This window comes from Periplaneta americana, chromosome 2 (assembly GCF_040183065.1).
Source record: "Periplaneta americana isolate PAMFEO1 chromosome 2, P.americana_PAMFEO1_priV1, whole genome shotgun sequence".
NCBI lineage: Eukaryota > Metazoa > Arthropoda > Insecta > Blattodea > Blattidae > Periplaneta > Periplaneta americana.
This window is the reverse complement of record NC_091118.1, coordinates 3,194,834-3,214,043: the sequence shown is the minus strand read 5'-3', so window position 1 is coordinate 3,214,043 and position 19,210 is coordinate 3,194,834. Positions and strand designations below refer to the sequence as shown.

Genomic DNA, 19,210 nt, shown 5'->3' with positions numbered 1-19,210 from the left:
CAATCGGCCTGAGCGGCACATCCTGTTTGTGTATCTTAGGTAGTCCATACAGTCTCGGCGGTAGTGCTTCCGACTTCTTAATCGTACGTTGTATTTCTGTTGGAATCGACGAATTCTTGATTAGAAGGTTGGTCTTCCTTAAGATGACTGAGGTTGGGTCCCGCGCCAGTTTTTTGTATGTAACTGGATCTAACAAGTCTCTTACTTTCTGCATATAATCCTCCGTGTTCAGGACTACCGTTGCATTTCCTTTGTCCGCAGCAAGGATTACGATGTTGTCTTTCTCGTTCAAGGTCTTTATAGCTTTCCTTTCTTCCCCGGACAGGTTGCTTTTCGGTGGTGCTACGTGTTGTAGTACCCTTGCCGTCTCACGTCGGATCTCTTCTGTAGCGTCAGAGCTCAGGTTTCTGATTCCCGACTCTATGTTCGCAATGATGTCTTCAATTGGAACCATCCGTGGCGTTACCGCATAATTCCCTCCCTTCGCCAGGACTGTGATTTCCTCCGGTGAAAGCGTTTCGTCTGATAGGTTCACTACCGTGCGTCTGGTGTCCGTGGTATCTTTACCCGCCTTGGTTGTAGTGAGGTTGTTGTATTTCTTCTTCAGACGCTCGGAGACTCTATGCAGATTGGACTCCATTGTAGCATAAGTCATTCTGTCTATAACGACCCAGTCTTCTATTTTCAGGCTGTTACTCAGACGAATGTGTAGGGCGTACAGGTTGTAGTCATTCAAGGCTAGTTCCCGACGGGTTTGATGGATCCGTTCTCGTAGCAGGGCTTTCTCTGTCCTATTATAGATCCGGTGGGATGAGGCCGTTCGGAACAGACGTTTCATAATCAGGAATCGTGGGATGACTCCTGTGTCTCGGCATCGTAGAAGGAAGGTCAGAGAACCTAACCACTGAAGATGTCTGCCGTAGAAGTAGACGAAACGTCTGGTAACGTCAGCACCAGTAGACCACGGCATCTTAGCCCGGAAGCTCTGTTTCAACTAGACACCGGCCGTGAAAGCCTGCATGCTAAGATTAAGATCAATCCAGTCTCTACCATCACATCCCACCTCCCTCAAATCCATTTTAATATTATCCTCCCATCTACGTTTCGGTCTCACCAAAGGTCTTTTTCCCTCCGGCCTCCCAACTAACACTCTATATGCATTTCTGGATTCGTCCATACGTACTACATGTCCTGCCCATTTCAAACGTCTGGATTTAATGTTCCTAATTATGTCAGGTGAAGAATACAATGCGTACAGTTCTGCGTTGTGTAACTTTCTCCATTCTCCTGTAACTTCATCCCTCTTAGCCCCAAATATTTTCCTAAGCACCTTATTCTCAAACATCCTTAACCTATGTTCCTTTCTCAAAGAGAGAGTCCAAGTTTCACAACCATACAGAACAACCGGTAATATAACTGTTTTATAAATTCTAACTTTCAGATTTTTTGGCAGCAGACTGGATGATAAAAGCTTCTCAACCGAATAATAACAGGCATTTCCCATATTTATTCTGTGTTTAATTTCCTCCCGAGTGTCATTTATATTTGTTACTGTTGCTCCAAGATATTTGAACTTCTCCACCTGTTCGAAGGATAAATCTCCAATTTTTGTATTTCCATTTCGTACAATATTCTGGTCACGAGGCATAATCATATACTTTGTCTTTTCGGTATTTACTTCCAAACCTATCTCTTTACTTGCTTCCAGTAAAATTCCCGTGTTTTCCCTAATCGTTTGTGGATTTTCTCCTAACATATTCACGTCATCCGCATAGACAAGCAGCTGATGTAACCCGTTCAATTCCAAACCCTCTTTGTTATCCTGGACTTTTCTATTGGCATACTCTAGAGCGAAGTTAAAAAGTAGTTAACGCCATTAGGTCTTCTCTTCCATTTAGCCAGAAACAAAAGCTGGTACAATTTGCAATGATACAAGTTGGTAATTAAAAAAGAACAGTCAAAGATTGATGTAGTTATCACCTACAAGCACAAGTTGAATAAAATAATGCACACATACTAAATAATATTTTACAACTGCAGTGCAGATTTCAGATTTCCGCCCTACCTTCATACACCCGGAGTACACATTTCATCACACGCACTTAATTGGAAGACACGCAAATCTTCTAAATTTGTACCACATAAGAAAGAAACTGCAATTCAAACACTAGAATTACGCGAGGCGATACGTCTTTGTTTATTGATCCGCCATGTTGTGTAGGATGTCCCGTAGGCGTCAGGGTCGTTTCCTCATGCACGGACCTGCCCCGGCCCTGGATAATTCGGAAACAATGTCAAACGAGCACATCACGTAGTAACATAAAACAGAAACGGAATAATTCCTCCTTTGTCCTGGCCTTGGTAGCCGCCAGACCTCCAGACATGCGTCCAATCAGCTCTGGCTTCAATTTATAAGCACGCTGATTGCATCAGTAGCATTGTTGAGATCACAGCCTGCGTTATTACATACGGCCAGGAAAGAGAGCTTCTGAAAACTGCCGCCAGGATCGTATTAAGACTTCAACATCATCATATATGCGTAAGGTATAGGTACTGGGGAGGAACATGGACTTAAATGAAACACACACAAAAGAATGCGTGACACTGGTTAAATCTTTCTCATTAGTATATTTTTTGCGCATTTCATAACATTGCAATTCCTTTACTACGTTGTAAAATATATAGCAATTCATAATTCATTTTTTATAGGTCAGTTTCTGTCAGATGCGTTTCCAATTCACTGCGGGCTAAAGCAGGGAGATGCACTATCACCTTTACTTTTTAACTTTGCTCTAGAGTATGCCATTAGGAAAGTGCAGGATAACAGAGAGGGTTTGGAATTGAACGGGTTACATCAGCTGCTTGTCTATGCGGATGACGTGAATATGTTAGGAGAAAATCCACAAACGATTAGGGAAAACACGGGAATTTTACTGGAAGCAAGTAAAGAGATAGGTTTGGAAGTAAATCCCGAGAAGACAAAGTATATGATTATGTCTCGTGACCAGAATATTGTACGAAATGGAAATATAAAAATTGGAGATTTATCCTTCGAAGAGGTGGAAAAATTCAAATATGTTGGAGCAACAGTAACAAATATAAATGACACTCGGGAGGAAATTAAACACAGAATAAATATGGGAAATGCCTGTTATTATTCGGTTGAGAAGCTTTTATCATCCAGTCTGCTGTCAAAAAATCTGAAAGTTAGAATTTATAAAACAGTTATATTACCGGTTGTTCTGTATGGTTGTGAAACTTGGACTCTCACTTTGAGAGAGGAACATAGGTTAAGGGTGTTTGAGAATAAGATGCTTAGGAAAATATTTGGGGCTAAGAGGGATGTAGTTACAGGAGAATGGAGAAAGTTACACAACACAGAACTGCACGCATTGTATTCTTCACCTGACATAATTAGGAACATTAAATCCAGACGTTTGAGATGGGCAGGGCATGTAGCACGTATGGGCAAATCTAGAAATGCATATAGAGTGTTAATTGGGAGGCTGGAGGGAAAAAGACCTTTAGGGAGGCCCAGACGTAGATGGGAGGATAATATTAAAGTGGATTTAAGGGAGGTGGGATATGGTGGTAGAGACTGGATAAATCTTTCTCAGGATAGGGACCGATGGCGGGCTTATGTGAGGGCGGCAATGAACCTGCGGGTTCCTTAAAAGCCAGTAAGTAAGTAAGTATATTGGCTTTGGCTCTCAACCAATCGCAGATCAGTCAGTGACGTCATATTGTTTTGGTCTAGTAAGGTTCTTGACTTGGATGGACATTGGTCATCATTTTCGTGTATCACTTTTCCATTCGGCAACAATAAACGCCCCTTAAAATTGCTGTTATTATACCTCAGGATGGGGGTTGTACACACATCTGGAGAGGTCACCAACCAGCCATTATCGGGTTGAAATACGTCACAGCTGAGTTTTATTATAGGGCTCACTGCTGTCACTTGTTTCGATAAGGATCTACCCGTTCAAACTTTGTATCAGATACTCACAACAAGTTGACGTGGGAACCCTCCTTGTTCGTGACGCACCGAGATCGTATCTCTTAACGCACATTGTAGGTTGCTTCTGTTTCTATTCTTGGACTCTCCTCTTCATCATATCCTTCTTTATTTATTAAATTTAATCTCTTAATTTCATCTTCGTTTTGTTTAGTTTACATACAGGTCCTACGGGCTGTTATAAAACATTCAATATTGTGAGAGGTGAAGTTACTATGGATCCAAATAAGAAAGCATTCATTCATTCATAGTCTTCTGTCCACGGGCAGGTCTTTCACTGCAAAGCCAGCATTCTGCACTCTTTCCTATTTCCCTCTTAGTCTCCGCATACGATCCATATATCTTAATGTCGTCTATCATCTGATATCTTCTTCTGCCCGAACTCTTCTCCCGTTCACCATTCCTTCCAGTGCATCCTTCAGTAGGCAGTTTCTTCTCAGCCAGTGACCCAGCCAATTCCTTTTCCTCTTCCTGATCAGTTTCAGCATCATTCTTTCTTCACCCACTCTTTCCAACACAGCTTCATTTCTTATTCTGTCTGTCCATTTCACACGCTCCATTCTTCTCCATATCTACATTTCAAATGCTTCTAGTCGCTTCTCTTCACTTCGTCGCAATGTCCATGTTTCTGTCCCCACACAATGACACACTCCACACAAAGCACTTCACTAGTCTCTTCCTCAGTTCTTTCTCCAGAGGTCCGCAGAAGATGCTCCTTTTTCTATTAAAAGCTTCCTTGGCCATTGCTATCCCCCTTTTGACTTCCTGGCAGCAGCTCATGTTACTGCTTATAGTACACCCCAAGTATTTGAAGCTGTCCACTTGCTCTACTGCCTCATTTAGTATTCGCACGTTTACCTTCTTTATTTTTCTTCCTATAACCATGGTCTTCTTCTTGTTTGCATTTATCTTCATCCCATACTGCTCACAGCTGTCATTTAGCTCCAGTAGCATATCCCTTAGTATCATCTCCTCTTCTGCTAACAACGCCATATTATCAGCAAATCTTATGAACTTTATTCTTCTTCCTCCTACTATCACCCCTCCCATGTTCTGAAAACTATTCTTCACTAAATCCTCCAAGTAGATGTTGAACAGGGTATGTGATAAAAATATTGAATAGCCTACTTTTTTGTACACCCTGTATAGTTCTTAAACTTCTCTCGACGGCATTACTATCTCTTATAAGAAGTCCTGCTTCCCACATTCCTTTGATGCATCCACGTTTCTCCTTAGATAAGTAAGACATAATATTTTTAAAAATAATATTAATAGCTTATTCAAAGCGTACACAAAGAAGCTCAATGCTATTATGCTTACACTACAATAGTAGTGTTTACAATGCCTTCTCTGTATGTCAGTATGTCTTTTGTTTCCCAACCAAAGCCCTCATAAGACGACAATCATTTCAAGTCGATATCAACTTAGACCGGGAATGCTAATAAACCCTTCACTACATCGGGATTTTACTTCACAAACGTATGTATAAACAAGTGAAACTCGTATTGTACTACGTAATTGGCCGTGTGTATAAATTAGTAGGCCTTGGGAAAAGTAAAAGTATCTTTTCATTATTTTCAATTATAACTCTGTTTGATGGCATTAACTTTCACATAATCAATTATACCGGGTGTTCAATTTTGAATGGTAGTCTCCGCAAGTTGTTTTTTATACGTATACGGCACTATGGATTTCTTTTCCGACCCTAATCAAGGACAGACGAGTTTACTGATTTAATAATGTGTGATGCTTTCGAATCTCTGAGTTTCGCGCTTAGAAATTTAATTAATATCCGTTTTTTTTTTTTAATATTCATTATTTTGTCACGTGACCAAGAAAATATTGAATTTGCGTGTTAACAGTTCTGAGGAGTATATTAAGATTTTTTATGCTCGACCATGCCGAAATGTAGTAATTATACACCCGGCAGCAGTCCTTTAATGCATGTCATTAAAGTACACCTATTCATTGAAGTTCAGTTTTCGATTATTCTCGGATATGCAATCGAAAGACAACGAGGGAAACGTCACGGAGGCTGGAAATCCAATACTGTCGCAGAAGGTTATGTTCTGTTACTATAATAATTAGCGTTAATTGTAAATAATATTCAAATAAATTCAATTTATCATCTCGTTTTTCAGTTCTAAATCAATTTCCAGGTTATATCAAAATTAGTTCATGTTATTCTCTTCATTACATCAAGGTCAATGACATTATTGTTCCTCGGAAAAAATCAATACTTTCGCGTCTGCGCACATCTCCCATTTCACGAGCTATACACAAGGTCACTTCCGATCTTCTGTCAGATACAAATAAAATGAATACTTCTGAATAATTTCAAGTTAGAAATATGGTCGAGCATAAAAAGTCGTATGAAACTTGACTATAATGGTAATTAAGACGCTCGTATGAAAATTATGAGACTCGCTTGCGCTCGTTTCATAAACATACTCGCGTCTTAATTACTACCATTATAGGCTCGTTGCATAATGTGCTAATTAATTTCTCCTACAGAATAATATCTGTAATATTGACAATTAATATTTGAGGAGAAAAATTCGCTCCGGCGCCGGGGATCGAACCCGGGTCCTTGGTTCTACGGTGGTGTGGATTGAATTCGGCTTAGCTCACTGGTCAGAGCCCGTGGTACGTAGAACAAAGGACCCGGGTTCGATCCCCGGTACTGGAGCGAATTTTTCTCCTCAAATATTAATAGTTCTGAGGAGGTTTTGTCGCAGAAGTTGCTGGAATTGTGACCATTTGGCCAGAAATTCATTCATGCAATTATCAACATCATTACGATACTGCTGAACAATTAAAACTCTTCTGCAGAAGTGCGTAAGTTTCAAAAACAAATTTCTAAACTTCTGTTCTAACATTAATTTCATCCTTCAATATTTAAAAAATTAAATTAAATTTTTCTTTAATAATAACATTAACGACAAATATTTATTGTTTTTAATACATGCTGCATTCATTTGTTGGCAAAACAAAAGAAAAATATCCGATGTCAACAAAAAACATGGCCTACATTGTTTATCTATGTCTTGAGAATTAAATTCATTCCGTGATTATGGCCTCATGGATACATAGAAACGAGAGTCGGAAGCTCTGTTGAAATTTGAATAGGGACATATCCAATATTGCAACAATAACAATGACGTATTAATAATTAATAAAAGAATAATGTATTTTGATTCTTATTTTCTCAGCGATTTATATTTTTATACAAGAAGGCCGTGTTAAAACTATTGTTGCAGATCTACGATTTCGGTACCAGATGGACTTGAAAGAAATTCACGTGAAAATTTTTCTTAATGTGAAATCATTAACAGAATATCAAACTGTATTTTAATTTAATAAAAAAATTATTGCTCGCTTGTAAATTTATCCTTTGAAGAGGTGTAAAAATTCAAATGTCTTGTAGCAACAGTAACAAATATAAATGACACTCCAGAGGAAATTAAACGCAGAATAAATACGGGAAATGCCTGTTATTATTCCGTTGAGAAGCTTTTACGATCCAATCTGCTATAAAAAAACCCCTTAAAGTTAGAATTTCTAAAACAGTTATATTACCGGTTGTTCTGTATGGTTGTGAAACTTGGACTCTCACTTTGAGAGAGGAACAGAGGTTAAGGGTGTTCGGCAATAAGGTGCTTAGGAAAATATTTGGGACTAAGAGGGATGAAGTTACAGGAGAATGGAGAAAGTTACACAACGCAGAACTGCACGCATTGTATTCTTCACCTGACATAATTAGGAACATTAAATCCAGACGTTTGAGATGGGCAGGGCATGTAGCACGTATGGGCGAATCCAGAAATGCGTATAGAGTGTTAGTTGGGAGGCCAGAGAGGAAAATACCTTTGGAGAGGCCGAGACGTAGGTGGGAGGATAATATAAAAATGTATTTGAGGGAGGTGGGATATGATGATAGAAACTGGATTAATCTTGCACAGGATAGGGACCAATGGCGGGCTTATGTGAGGGCGGCAATGAACCTCCGGGTTCCTTAAAAGCCATTTATAATTAATTATTATTCGTACATAAATGGGATTATTAATAAATGCGGGAGTATGAAGACACAAATAGTTAACTTAACACATTCTAATTCTAAAGTATGTCATTGTTGTACTAATTTTCAAATGAATCCAATTCTCTGTAATAACATGTTATTATTCATTACAATTTCAAACAACTCATTGACGTCATATTGATGTGTGAATCGTTTCGATTATCAATTGCATTGTTGTTTGTAGACTAGGCCTCCTGGAATGAGGATTGAAGGTTTTGTTGCATATTGTCTTTGTGAAAAATATAACCTTTAAAAAAACTTGAAGTAGAATATAGAAATGAAATTGTTAAAGCCAAGATATTATACTTATTTTGAATTACCTAATCTAAACTTGATAAAATGTATTATGGTAACCTGGCAACAAGTCAAGGCCCACTAATTTAATACTCATGGTCAATTACGTGATTCAATTGTTTATACATCAGTTTCTATTGGCAACGTTAAGTCCCTAAGTAGTATGTATTCAAATTTATACAATATTACATTTTTCATCAAACCTACTTTTTTTCTTTACAATAAAACACTGAAATGTGTTCTTACATCGAAAATGCGTTCATTTATTTTACAGAAATGCTCAGCTTAAGCTGTAAGTAATCTTGTAGGTTCATATGACTCAACGTTTTCGTAGTTTTTTACGATCGCGATAAAACTTGAGCTTCAGTTGTTAATAATTTCATTAGATTGTATCAACGTTTGGGACAGGAAATGAGAATTATTGTTACTCAGAAGTAGTCCTGCCCTGGCACGCAAAGGAAGCGCGTGGAAACAGAATTCAAAGTAACAGACAGAAAAGAGCGAACTCTGGGGTCTTAGGCGTGCTTCTAACAAGGAAATCACAGGTAACAACAAATATTCTTTCTTTAATCTCGGAACCAAATCGTTCATTCAGTGTCACATCTGGAAGAGCTTTAATATCATATTTCATTTTTTATGAACTTCATATATAGGCTACTTTTAGGGGCTGGATACTTCAATTGGTAAACTGTCTATGGACTGGGAGGTCTCGGGTTCGATTTCGGGTGGTGGTGGAATATTTCTCGGTTTCACAACTTCCAGCGCGGCCTCCAGAAAACAAAATTAACTTTCTTATATAGGTGATCACCAAATATTTCAGAGGAGGGAATAGTGAAATTCGAATTTTTTCCCCAATTTATGCACAATTTTAATTTTTGTGAGCAGAAAATGTATCATTGCTGCAACAATTTAACTTCGATATTTGGTTTGAAAATAAATTGGGACCCAAATAAAAAAACATAAAGAAACAGTAACTCATTAAAATGAATATATCTCAGTCATTTTTTTAAATAAATTAAAAATTTATTTGACATTTTATTCTCAAAAACACGTTCTGTAAAATGTCAAGAGAAAAATTTTGACATTGATTTTCAAAATTTTAAGATAAACAATTGCATTTTAAAAATGAATTCTAGAGGTGGTTTTGTAGAAATGTGGAGGCATATTTTTAAATGCAATAAACTAACAAATTTCTATTACAGAGAAAAGATTTCTAATAACATAAAGAATATGTGTACCAAATATCATGCATGTAGTATTAATAGTTCAGAATATATATAACTTTTTGTAAAAAATAAAACACAAAATTTAAGTTACAGAGAATTGCAATCAAAGTTTAGTGTAATTTAAAACCCTGTGCAGCAAAGCCCTAAAAATGACGTCACAAGACCATAAATGCCCATTAAATTTTATGTAATATATTTTTTATATGTATAAAAAAAAGATTTAAAAAAAATTGAAAATTTAGTGACTTTTCGTCATATTTAACCATCCTCTCTCCTTAAGGAACTGGTTAGTTTCGAAAAACAAACGTACAAGAACCAAGTTGCTGGAGAATCTAAATTTAAATCAAATGTTAATGGCTTGAGCAAAGTTAAAAAAGGTATTGAGTAATGGATGTTCAGAAATTGATTTCAAAGAGTTGGTGCAATTCATGTAAGTTAAGTGAACAATTTCTTCTAATTGATTTATATAATTCCATCGCATACTGTAAATTGTGAGCGAGGATTTAGTTGCATGAATCTTGTAAAAACTGGAATTAGAAACCGCCTTTCAGTAAAAAAGAGTTAGCATTCTGTTAACAATAAATCTTGAAGGGTGTACCAGTAAAGAATTTCAATGTTTAGAGTGCTCATAAAATAACGTATTTTAATGTGATGTAAATTCAGCAGTAATTGATTCTAAACATACCTACGTCTAATTATTTATTTATTTATTTATATATTCATTTATTTACTTACTTATTTATTTATTTACTTATTTATTTATTTTCTTACTTATTTATTTATTTACTTATTTATTTATTTTCTTACTTATTTATTTATTTACGTACTTACTTACTTATTTATTTATTTGTTTATTTATTTATTTATTTTCTTACTTACTTATTTACTTACTTATTTATTTATTTACTTATTTATTTATTTTCTTACTTATTTATTTATTTACTTATTTATTTATTTTCTTACTTATTTATTTATTTACGTACTTACTTACTTATTTATTTATTTGTTTATTTATTTATTTATTTTCTTAGTTACTTATTTACTTACTTATTTATTTATTTATTTATTTATTTACTCATTTATTCATTTATTTATTTATTTACTTATTTACTTACTTATTTATTTATGTACTTATTTATTTATTTACTTACTTATTTACTCATTTATTTATTTACTTACTTAGTTACTTATTTATTTATTTATTCATTCATTCATTTATTTACTTATTTAGTTATTTATGTATTTATTTATTTATTCATCCATTCATTTATTTATTTATTTACTTACTTATTTACTTATTTATTTATTTATTTTCTTACTTATTTATTTATTTATTTTCTTACTTATTTATTTACGTACGTGCTTACTTATTTATTTATTTATTTTCTTACTTACTTACTTACTTATTTATTTATTTATTTATTTATTTATTTATTTATTTACGTACTTACCTACTTATTTATTTATTTGTTTATTTATTTATTTATTTTCTTACTTATTTACTTATTTATGTATTTATTTACTTACTTATTTATTCATTTATTTATTTATTTACTTATTTACTTACTTATTTATTTATGTACTTATTTATTTATTCATTCATTTATTTATTTACTTATTTAGTTATTTATGTATTTATTTATTCATTTATTTATTTACTTACGTATTTACTTACTTACTTATTTATTTATTTATTTTCTTACTTATTTACTTATTTATTTATTTACTTACTTATTTATTGATTTATCTATTTATTTATTTTCTTACTTACTTATTTACTTATTTATTTATTTATTTATTTATTTATTTATTTATTTATTCATTTATTTATTTATTTTCTTACTTATTTATTTATTTAGTTATTTATTTACTTACTTATTTATTTATTTATTTATTCATTCATTCATTTATTTATTTTCTTACTTACTTATTTATTTATTTTCTTACTTATTTACTTATTTATTTATTTATTTATTTACTTAGTTACTTATTTATTTATTCATTTATTTATTTACTTACTTATTTATTTATTTATTTAGTTAGTTATTTATTTATTCATTTATTTATTTATTTATTTATTTATTTATTTATTTATTTATTTATGTATTTATGTATTTATTTAACCTGGTAGAGATAAGGCCATCAGGCCTTCTCTTCCCCCTCTACCTCTTAGATAAGTATATCTACAGTGTGGGAAGATTAATTGAAAGTAATAAAACTCCAAGAAACAAATTAAATAACTCTTTGTTTCTGTATACTTTATTGATTTTATCTCTCTGTACAGTTATTTATAATATTCCACAAGCTTTCCGCAATTTGCACGAATATAATTTTTCATTTGTGCATTTTTGCGACAATTATTTATTTTCTAGCTTAAAACCCTGATTCCACATTAAGAAAAAAGCATTGATTTTATAGGCCTTGGCTAGTACAATGTAGAAGCTATGTGGTAGGCATGCGTTTCTATGGCAACTGGCCATTTAATAGAATAGCCCCATATGTGTGATGTTTTTTTTCTTAACGTGGAATCCTCTATAGTTTTGTCAATTCTATTTGAATATCATCTGTGCTGCTTCTGGTGTTTGGACAACCCTCTTGTTCAGAATCCAAACTTCGCTGCATGCATCAATGACATTAAGTACTAATCCGCAGTGACATTTTATGCCGGACAAAGTAGTAATTAGGGTTTTTATTGGTGTTTTCCCATTTTCCTAATATAGGCATGGACATAATTCCAGCATAATTTTTCCATTGCATAACTAATCGGCAAATCGTACTATCTATTAATATTATGAGGAAAGACTGATTTAAAGCATGTAAGGTTGCCTGAATACATAGTGGATACACAACGTGCCTTAGCACGGTTTGCCGGTGTTTGTCAGAATGCATCTAGGTGGAGTTTAACTTAATATATCAGCGTAGGCAGGTGTTGTTTCTTTTTCAGAGATTTCCCTAATTGCAAGGCAAATATCAGGCAATCCCATGGCACAAAAATGGTCTAATTCTACATGAATGCCACTTCTGCCACATGATATGAAACTAATTGCAAGGTCGTCATTTTGTCATTTAATTTTTTATTGTTGTGTAACATTTTGTACGTTTATATCTCAAAATGCCGCAAGTTTTGTTTTCATGTGGACATATAAATTTCGAATACATTGGAATTCCGTTTAGTTCATGGCCTTTTATTTAAGATTTTGTTCGATTTTTCACCAGTGTGCATCTTTAGTCACGATAAAATTAAACTTAAACGACATAGAAACAAGTAGAACAATGTTTCTAGTTCAAAAATCTGGCAAAAAAATGTGCACAGCGGTGTATTCCATCTCATTTTAACATAGCAGGAAATGAAACTGTGGGCTAACCAAAGAAGCAAACCTTTACTCTTTGAACCACAAAAAAGAGTGTCTTATTGCTAAATTAAAAGGTATATTAAAAGCAAGGAACAAGGATACAAACGACAAGAGAAAATTGTTCAGAAAACGAAAGGTCAAAACTCTTCAAGTAAATCATTGCACCTAAAAAATCAGCAGTTCATATATTTGGTACTGGCTGCAGGACATGAATATTTACCCGATATCTTCCATTCTGTCCATTTCAAACTGCGAAATTCAATAAAAAAAATGGATGGAATACATCTCAGAAAACTTCCTTGTGTCTAGATACCACAAGATGTGCACAGCTATGTATGATTTCATACTGTAATATTGCAATGCATTAAATAAAAAATGCCTGTCGTCGTCCTTGGTTACCCTGCAGTTTATCAAATCTAAGATTCGCCATTTCCATAGCAACATAAAAGAATAAGCTGATGGACTTTCTTAGCTATGCGCCTTTCTTTCTACACTGAAATCTAGCATAATTTCGCTTGCAAGTAAAGAAATACTTGGAGATGTAGTACAGTTATGATTCTAAAATTGTCGTATTGTCCATCTGATATTACTTTTACTTGCCAGGGAATAATAATGAAGTGTGATTTTGTTTTTTTATATGTAACGAGAGTGTTACTACATTCTTTATTTTCCATTTAATTGCTTCTACAAGTCTGACATTCTTTTTTTCATTTCATATACAGGGTGTCAAGAAAATAAATGCACATATTTTGAGAAGTGGTAGACAAAATCAATATGAATTGAAAATGCTCCTGCTACTTTCCCATACTCCATTCGTTTGTCTAGTAGCTATTTTATGTTATATCTAGCCAGCATGTTTTTCGAATACAATGGTTTTAACACTTGTAAGATTAGGTTGCTCACAGAAAAGAACCAGTGCCCATCAATTGAAAACCCCCAGAATAAGGGCTTAAGGCACATGCTTTCAGAATTGAGCTAGGCCTTATTCCGAGTGGTATTCAATTTCTTTGTAGTTCTTAATTCGTTCACCTGAATATGATCTTATTTAACATAAAAAAATTGCACTTTTGCGACGTATAAAAACGGAATATATGCCAAAATCCATAAAGCATTCTGTCATTGTGCTCTACCATCCAATCAAACATGTGTACTTTATCCCCTAACACCCTGTATGTATGAAACTGCACCGGTGTATTCACTGTCATACTGATGTTACAAATGCGTTGCAGAATGCAGCTCCTGCGGGCGCAGCTGCTGTTTCTGGCCGTCGTGTTCATCTTCCACGGCCAGTCCGTCAGTGGCGCTGCAAGCAGTCCTTATCACAGCAAGCCTGGAGATGCCATCTGGGAGCAAAATTCGGAATTACTTCAGGTAAATCACAACGATCGAGGTCTAGGGATCTCTTGACGCTTGAGCATTATTATTATTATTATTATTATTATATTATTATTATTATTATTATTATTATTATTATTATTATTATTATTATTATTATTATTATTATAGAAAGAGAGAAAGCTTTACTCCCTGTGGATACCGAAAATGTTGACAAACGATCAAACACAGGATGATGATGATGATGATGATGATGATGATGATGATGATGATGATGATGATGATACATTTTTACTTTCTTAAAACAATCTAAATTTTACGATATCTAGTATAGCGTAGAAATAGATGTGATAGAACACTCTTTTGGGAAATATGTCAGTGCAAATACCAATTTTGGGAAATATGCAAATACCATTTTTTGTAAATATTTTGGGATTCTTAAATTGTAAATTAAATTATGTTTATTGAAAAAAGAATTTTGGATTCAAAACCCTTAAATACTTGCAATAGTATGATTGACATTATGAAAGCTATTCTATGCCTCATAGCCATTAGAAAATCTGACGAAAATTGACAGTCGCAAATGCCAGAAATATGAAAAGAACCATCGGTTTACTTCTGGGCTAGAAATCTTTATCATTATTTACTCTAGAGTACAGATACATTTGGAAACATCTTGTCGAGAGGATGGAAAAAAAAAAAATCAAAATTTCCGAAAAGATTTTTAAAATACGTATCAAAATATTAATTTATGCAACTTTTGTGTAAAGTGGAACTTCTTTCATTGAGTGCAAAGAAATATGCAACGAAGTTCCACTACAAGAGTATATGCTGCATTTAAGTTAGATACATATCTTTATTCTACTCCCATAATAAAACACATTCTGCGATGTCCAAATAGAAGAAAATCTGTAGTATGGTACAGCAGTTCATGGATCGATTTTTTGCAGTCTGGTATATACAGTCACGAAGCTTGAGTTGTGAGGGTGCTAGGAACAATAGACTGTGCCGGTACTATTTCGCATTGTCTGTAATGAGGCGATATTGGCGATCCTAGTGGTTAGCAACTATCTATGGATGCATATTTACTACTTATTAAGCTTCGTGCTAATACTAACAGCATTCAGTTCCTATGGTGACGAGTGATATAGCAGGCCGTGAAGTTCAAATTTATTTCGCGGTGTTCAGAAAGGACTTAATTCTCACAAACAAAAGTGTTTTACAAACTCTACGTTTAATTATCATAGTAAAAAGTTTATTACATACCAAGGACGGATGTATTGTTGATATGTTGCTCTACATGGTCTACAGTGAGAACGTGAAAAATTTGTTCTCACTTTCCACATTATTTGCACAAGTTATACATTATTATAGTTGACATTTTTAATTGCGCATTTCATAATGGCTTAATTTTGAATATCTAGAGTAGCATGATAAAAGTTAGTTATTTTTTATAGCTGTAACGTCTATAGAATAAGTGAAATGATTTTTTGGAACGGATGTAACAATCGGTCGCCATGGAAATGCTTATGCGATAAACTCAATTTGCTTGGAAGAGTTTATTACAGTCCATGGGGAGGTTTCAATATTTTATTATAATAATAATAATAATAATAATAATAATAATAATAATAATAATAATAATAATAATGTTATTCAGTTGTGATTTGATATGGAAGGGATCAAACGCGTACACAATACATGAGTAACTACAGAAAGTTAATACAAGCTAGGCATTTCTCACATAAGATGGATAAATAACAATAAAATATTGACAGAATATTTCCATGTGCTTATATTACAGTATACCACTTAATTCTTATTTGCATGTAGATCGAACACAGTAAGTTCTGTACTAGCCCTCTTAATAGAGCATTCTGTATTAATGCATTGTGATTATAATTCCAGGATTGACTGTTATTCTAGCTTATTTAATTCCGTTCAATTAGACACTCTTAAATATTACAGTAAAATGTATTTATTTACCTTATTTCCTCTGTAAACGTTACATGCAATCATAGATTTTTTATTTCATTCCATGTGTTTACGTATTATTGTCACTGCCTATTTGATTTTGTTCAGTTATTTGTAATACATAATAAACCTGAAATTTTCTGTGCCTTTCCAGTACACTAAAAGTCAACAATTAAATGCCATGGAAACTCAAACGCTCTTCAACTTTTTGTTGAATTCCCTCGCTTGTTAAATATTAGATCGCTAATACATTACTGAAATCCGTGCTGCAAAACCCCGAAGGTCTATGCGAAGACAAATGAACGTCGGCCGAGTCTGTTATCTGTGTTAGCTTAACGTAGGCGCTGCCGGCCGTGTTTTAATTTATTAATTTGCATCACGCATTAGCATGGGAACGTATCGACCGGACCGAGAGTGTCCCTTTTCTTAATTGCTTATTTAACGCCGCTGTATCAACTTCATCGTTATTTAGCGTCGATGAAATTGATTGTAGCGAGACGGTCCGAGAATTTGTACTCAATGGTATTACCTGACATTTTCTTTACTGTCGGGCAAAATAACGCAACCAGACGATCAGTCCGAGTGGGATTCGAACTCACATCCCATCTGAGCCTAGAAACAACTTCCAGTCCTTAGCACCACCAAGTGCAGTGCGCTTATTTTTTCCATTATATTATTATAAAGAGAAAGTGAACCATAATAATTTTAGCAACAGAATTTTCACGAAAATGGCTCGTAATTTATTTCTTATACGTTTAAAAAAAAACAAATTTTTGTCTCACGTTTATATATAGCGCGTCCCAGAAACCCTTTGCATTTTTTTTTTCAAATTATACTGTTTACTGGCGTGCTTCACTTGTCATGTTGGATGCATTTTAAATGAGTATTACAGATGATGGAATATGTTAATTTTAAACACTAAAAGTCGTTATACCAACATGTTTACCTATCCGTGAGATTGCCTGTTCGAATAATTTGGACAGCGTTTCTGGGACACTCTTTATATAGTTTTATTGTCATGAAAACATACATTACACATCATCAGTTAATGGTGGTGTTGTCTCATTTCAGTTTTCCAAGTACTCACCTTAAGAATGTGTTTTCTATTAATATATTCATCTTAGATAGTTCCTATTTTTTAAATGTAAAATTGTAGCTGTCTCTTCCCGTTTCTTTTTTATTACATAGACAAAATTGTCTCTATTTTTGATGTTCCTTGCCATTAGCGAGGAATTCTTTGGAATACTTGTTTTTTGTTTTGCAAAATTTCAATCCTATCCTATCGATATATACTCGGGATAAGTTATTTCCCCAGACTTCTATACTACTCGAACATAATATCTTTGCTTCAATAATCGCTCTATAAATATCACTTATTTTTTGTTCCCTATGTTTGGCCGTTTAGTCAACATTCGTCGATTCCTGGGAGCGATGCGCTACCTGAAAGAATTACGTAATATACCGCTGAAACAGAATACAAAGCATTGAGTGTGAAATGGCTTATAATGAAAACGTACACCAAATTGTGTAAGACCTGGGGAATAGAATTAGATTAAATTATCTTGGTACCAGGATATGCTGGTTTAACATTCCAGCTTCTAACAAATTGTGGAGTGGCGAATAGAACCAATATGTCTAGGCATTATTGGGTAAGTATAGTAACAGAATGGGGAGAAAATAACGTAGTGTGTTCCCGTGTAACACAAACAGAAAAGAGCAATTTAATGGACTGAATGAGAAGGTATGACATAGCGTGGCGACAATAAATAGATAAATAAATGCATAAATAAACAAACAAGTGAGTGGATAAATAAATAAATGAATGAATAAATAAGTGAATAAGTAAAATAATAAATAAATAAATAAGTGAATAAATAAATAAATACGTAAGCGAGTGGATAAATAAATAAATGAATGAATAAATAAGTGAATAAGTAAAATAATAAATAAATAAATAATTGAATAAATAAATACGTAAGCGAGTGGATAAATAAATAAATGAATGAATAAATAAGTGAATAAGTAAAATAATAAATAAATGAATAATTGAATAAATAAGTGAATAAATAAATACATACGTTAATAAGTAAATGACTAAATACATAAGTAAATAAATAAGCGAATGTATAAATAAATAAGTGAATAAATTAATGAATAAACATTTGAATAAATAAAAATAAATACCTAATTGAATAAATAAATGAGTGAATAAATAAATGCATAAGTGTATAAGTAAATAAATAAGAGAAAAAATAAATACATAAATAAAGTAATAAATAAATGAGTAAATAAATGAATGAATAAATAAATAAATACAGGTAGTAGGTTATTTTGCGACGGTTTATCAACAGCTTAGGTTAATTAGCGTCTGAATGAGATGAAGGTGATAATGCCGGTGAAATGAGTCCGGGGTCCACCACCGAAAGTTACCCAGCATTTGCTCATATTGAGTTGAGAGAAAACCCCGGAAAAAACCTCAACCAGGTAACTTGCCCAGACCGGGAATCGAACCCGGGCCACCTGGTTTCGCGGCCAGACGCGCTGACCGTTACTCCACAGGTGTGGACAATAAATAAATAGCAAGTGAATAAATAAATGAAGAAATAATAAGTGAATGAATAAATAAATTAGTGAATAAATAAGTGAATAAATAAAGAAATTAATAATAAGTAAATAATTCAATAAATTAAGAAATTAGTGAATAAATAATTGAATGAATGAATAAATAAATAAATAAATAAATAAGTGAAGAAATAAATGTAGGCCTATATATAAGCGAATGAATAAATAAATAATTCAATAAATGAACAAATAAGTGAATAAATAAATAAAGCAACAGTCTTGGATTGCTGCGTGAAGATTGTGAAACAGAACGCACTTCAATTGTTGCATGAGAAGATACAACAAAGCAGTCGCATTATTTTTTATGTGAAAT

At 33.5% G+C, this 19,210-nt stretch overlaps 1 protein-coding gene across 3 annotated transcripts in view; it reads left to right on the top strand.

Annotated features, from left to right (window-relative positions):
• LOC138711877 (uncharacterized) overlaps positions 1–19,210 on the top strand; it is a 143,658-nt gene that overhangs the window by 103,209 nt on the left and 21,239 nt on the right. For 2 of the 3 annotated variants that reach the window (XM_069843145.1, XM_069843154.1), the window contains exon 2: positions 14,196–14,337. In XM_069843145.1, coding sequence (XP_069699246.1) covers positions 14,197–14,337 — 141 coding nt within the window. In that variant the 5' untranslated portion in view covers position 14,196. Of the gene's footprint in view, positions 1–8,911; positions 8,933–14,195; positions 14,338–19,210 lie in introns of those variants that run through there. The other variant, XM_069843163.1, reaches the window with a different exon arrangement.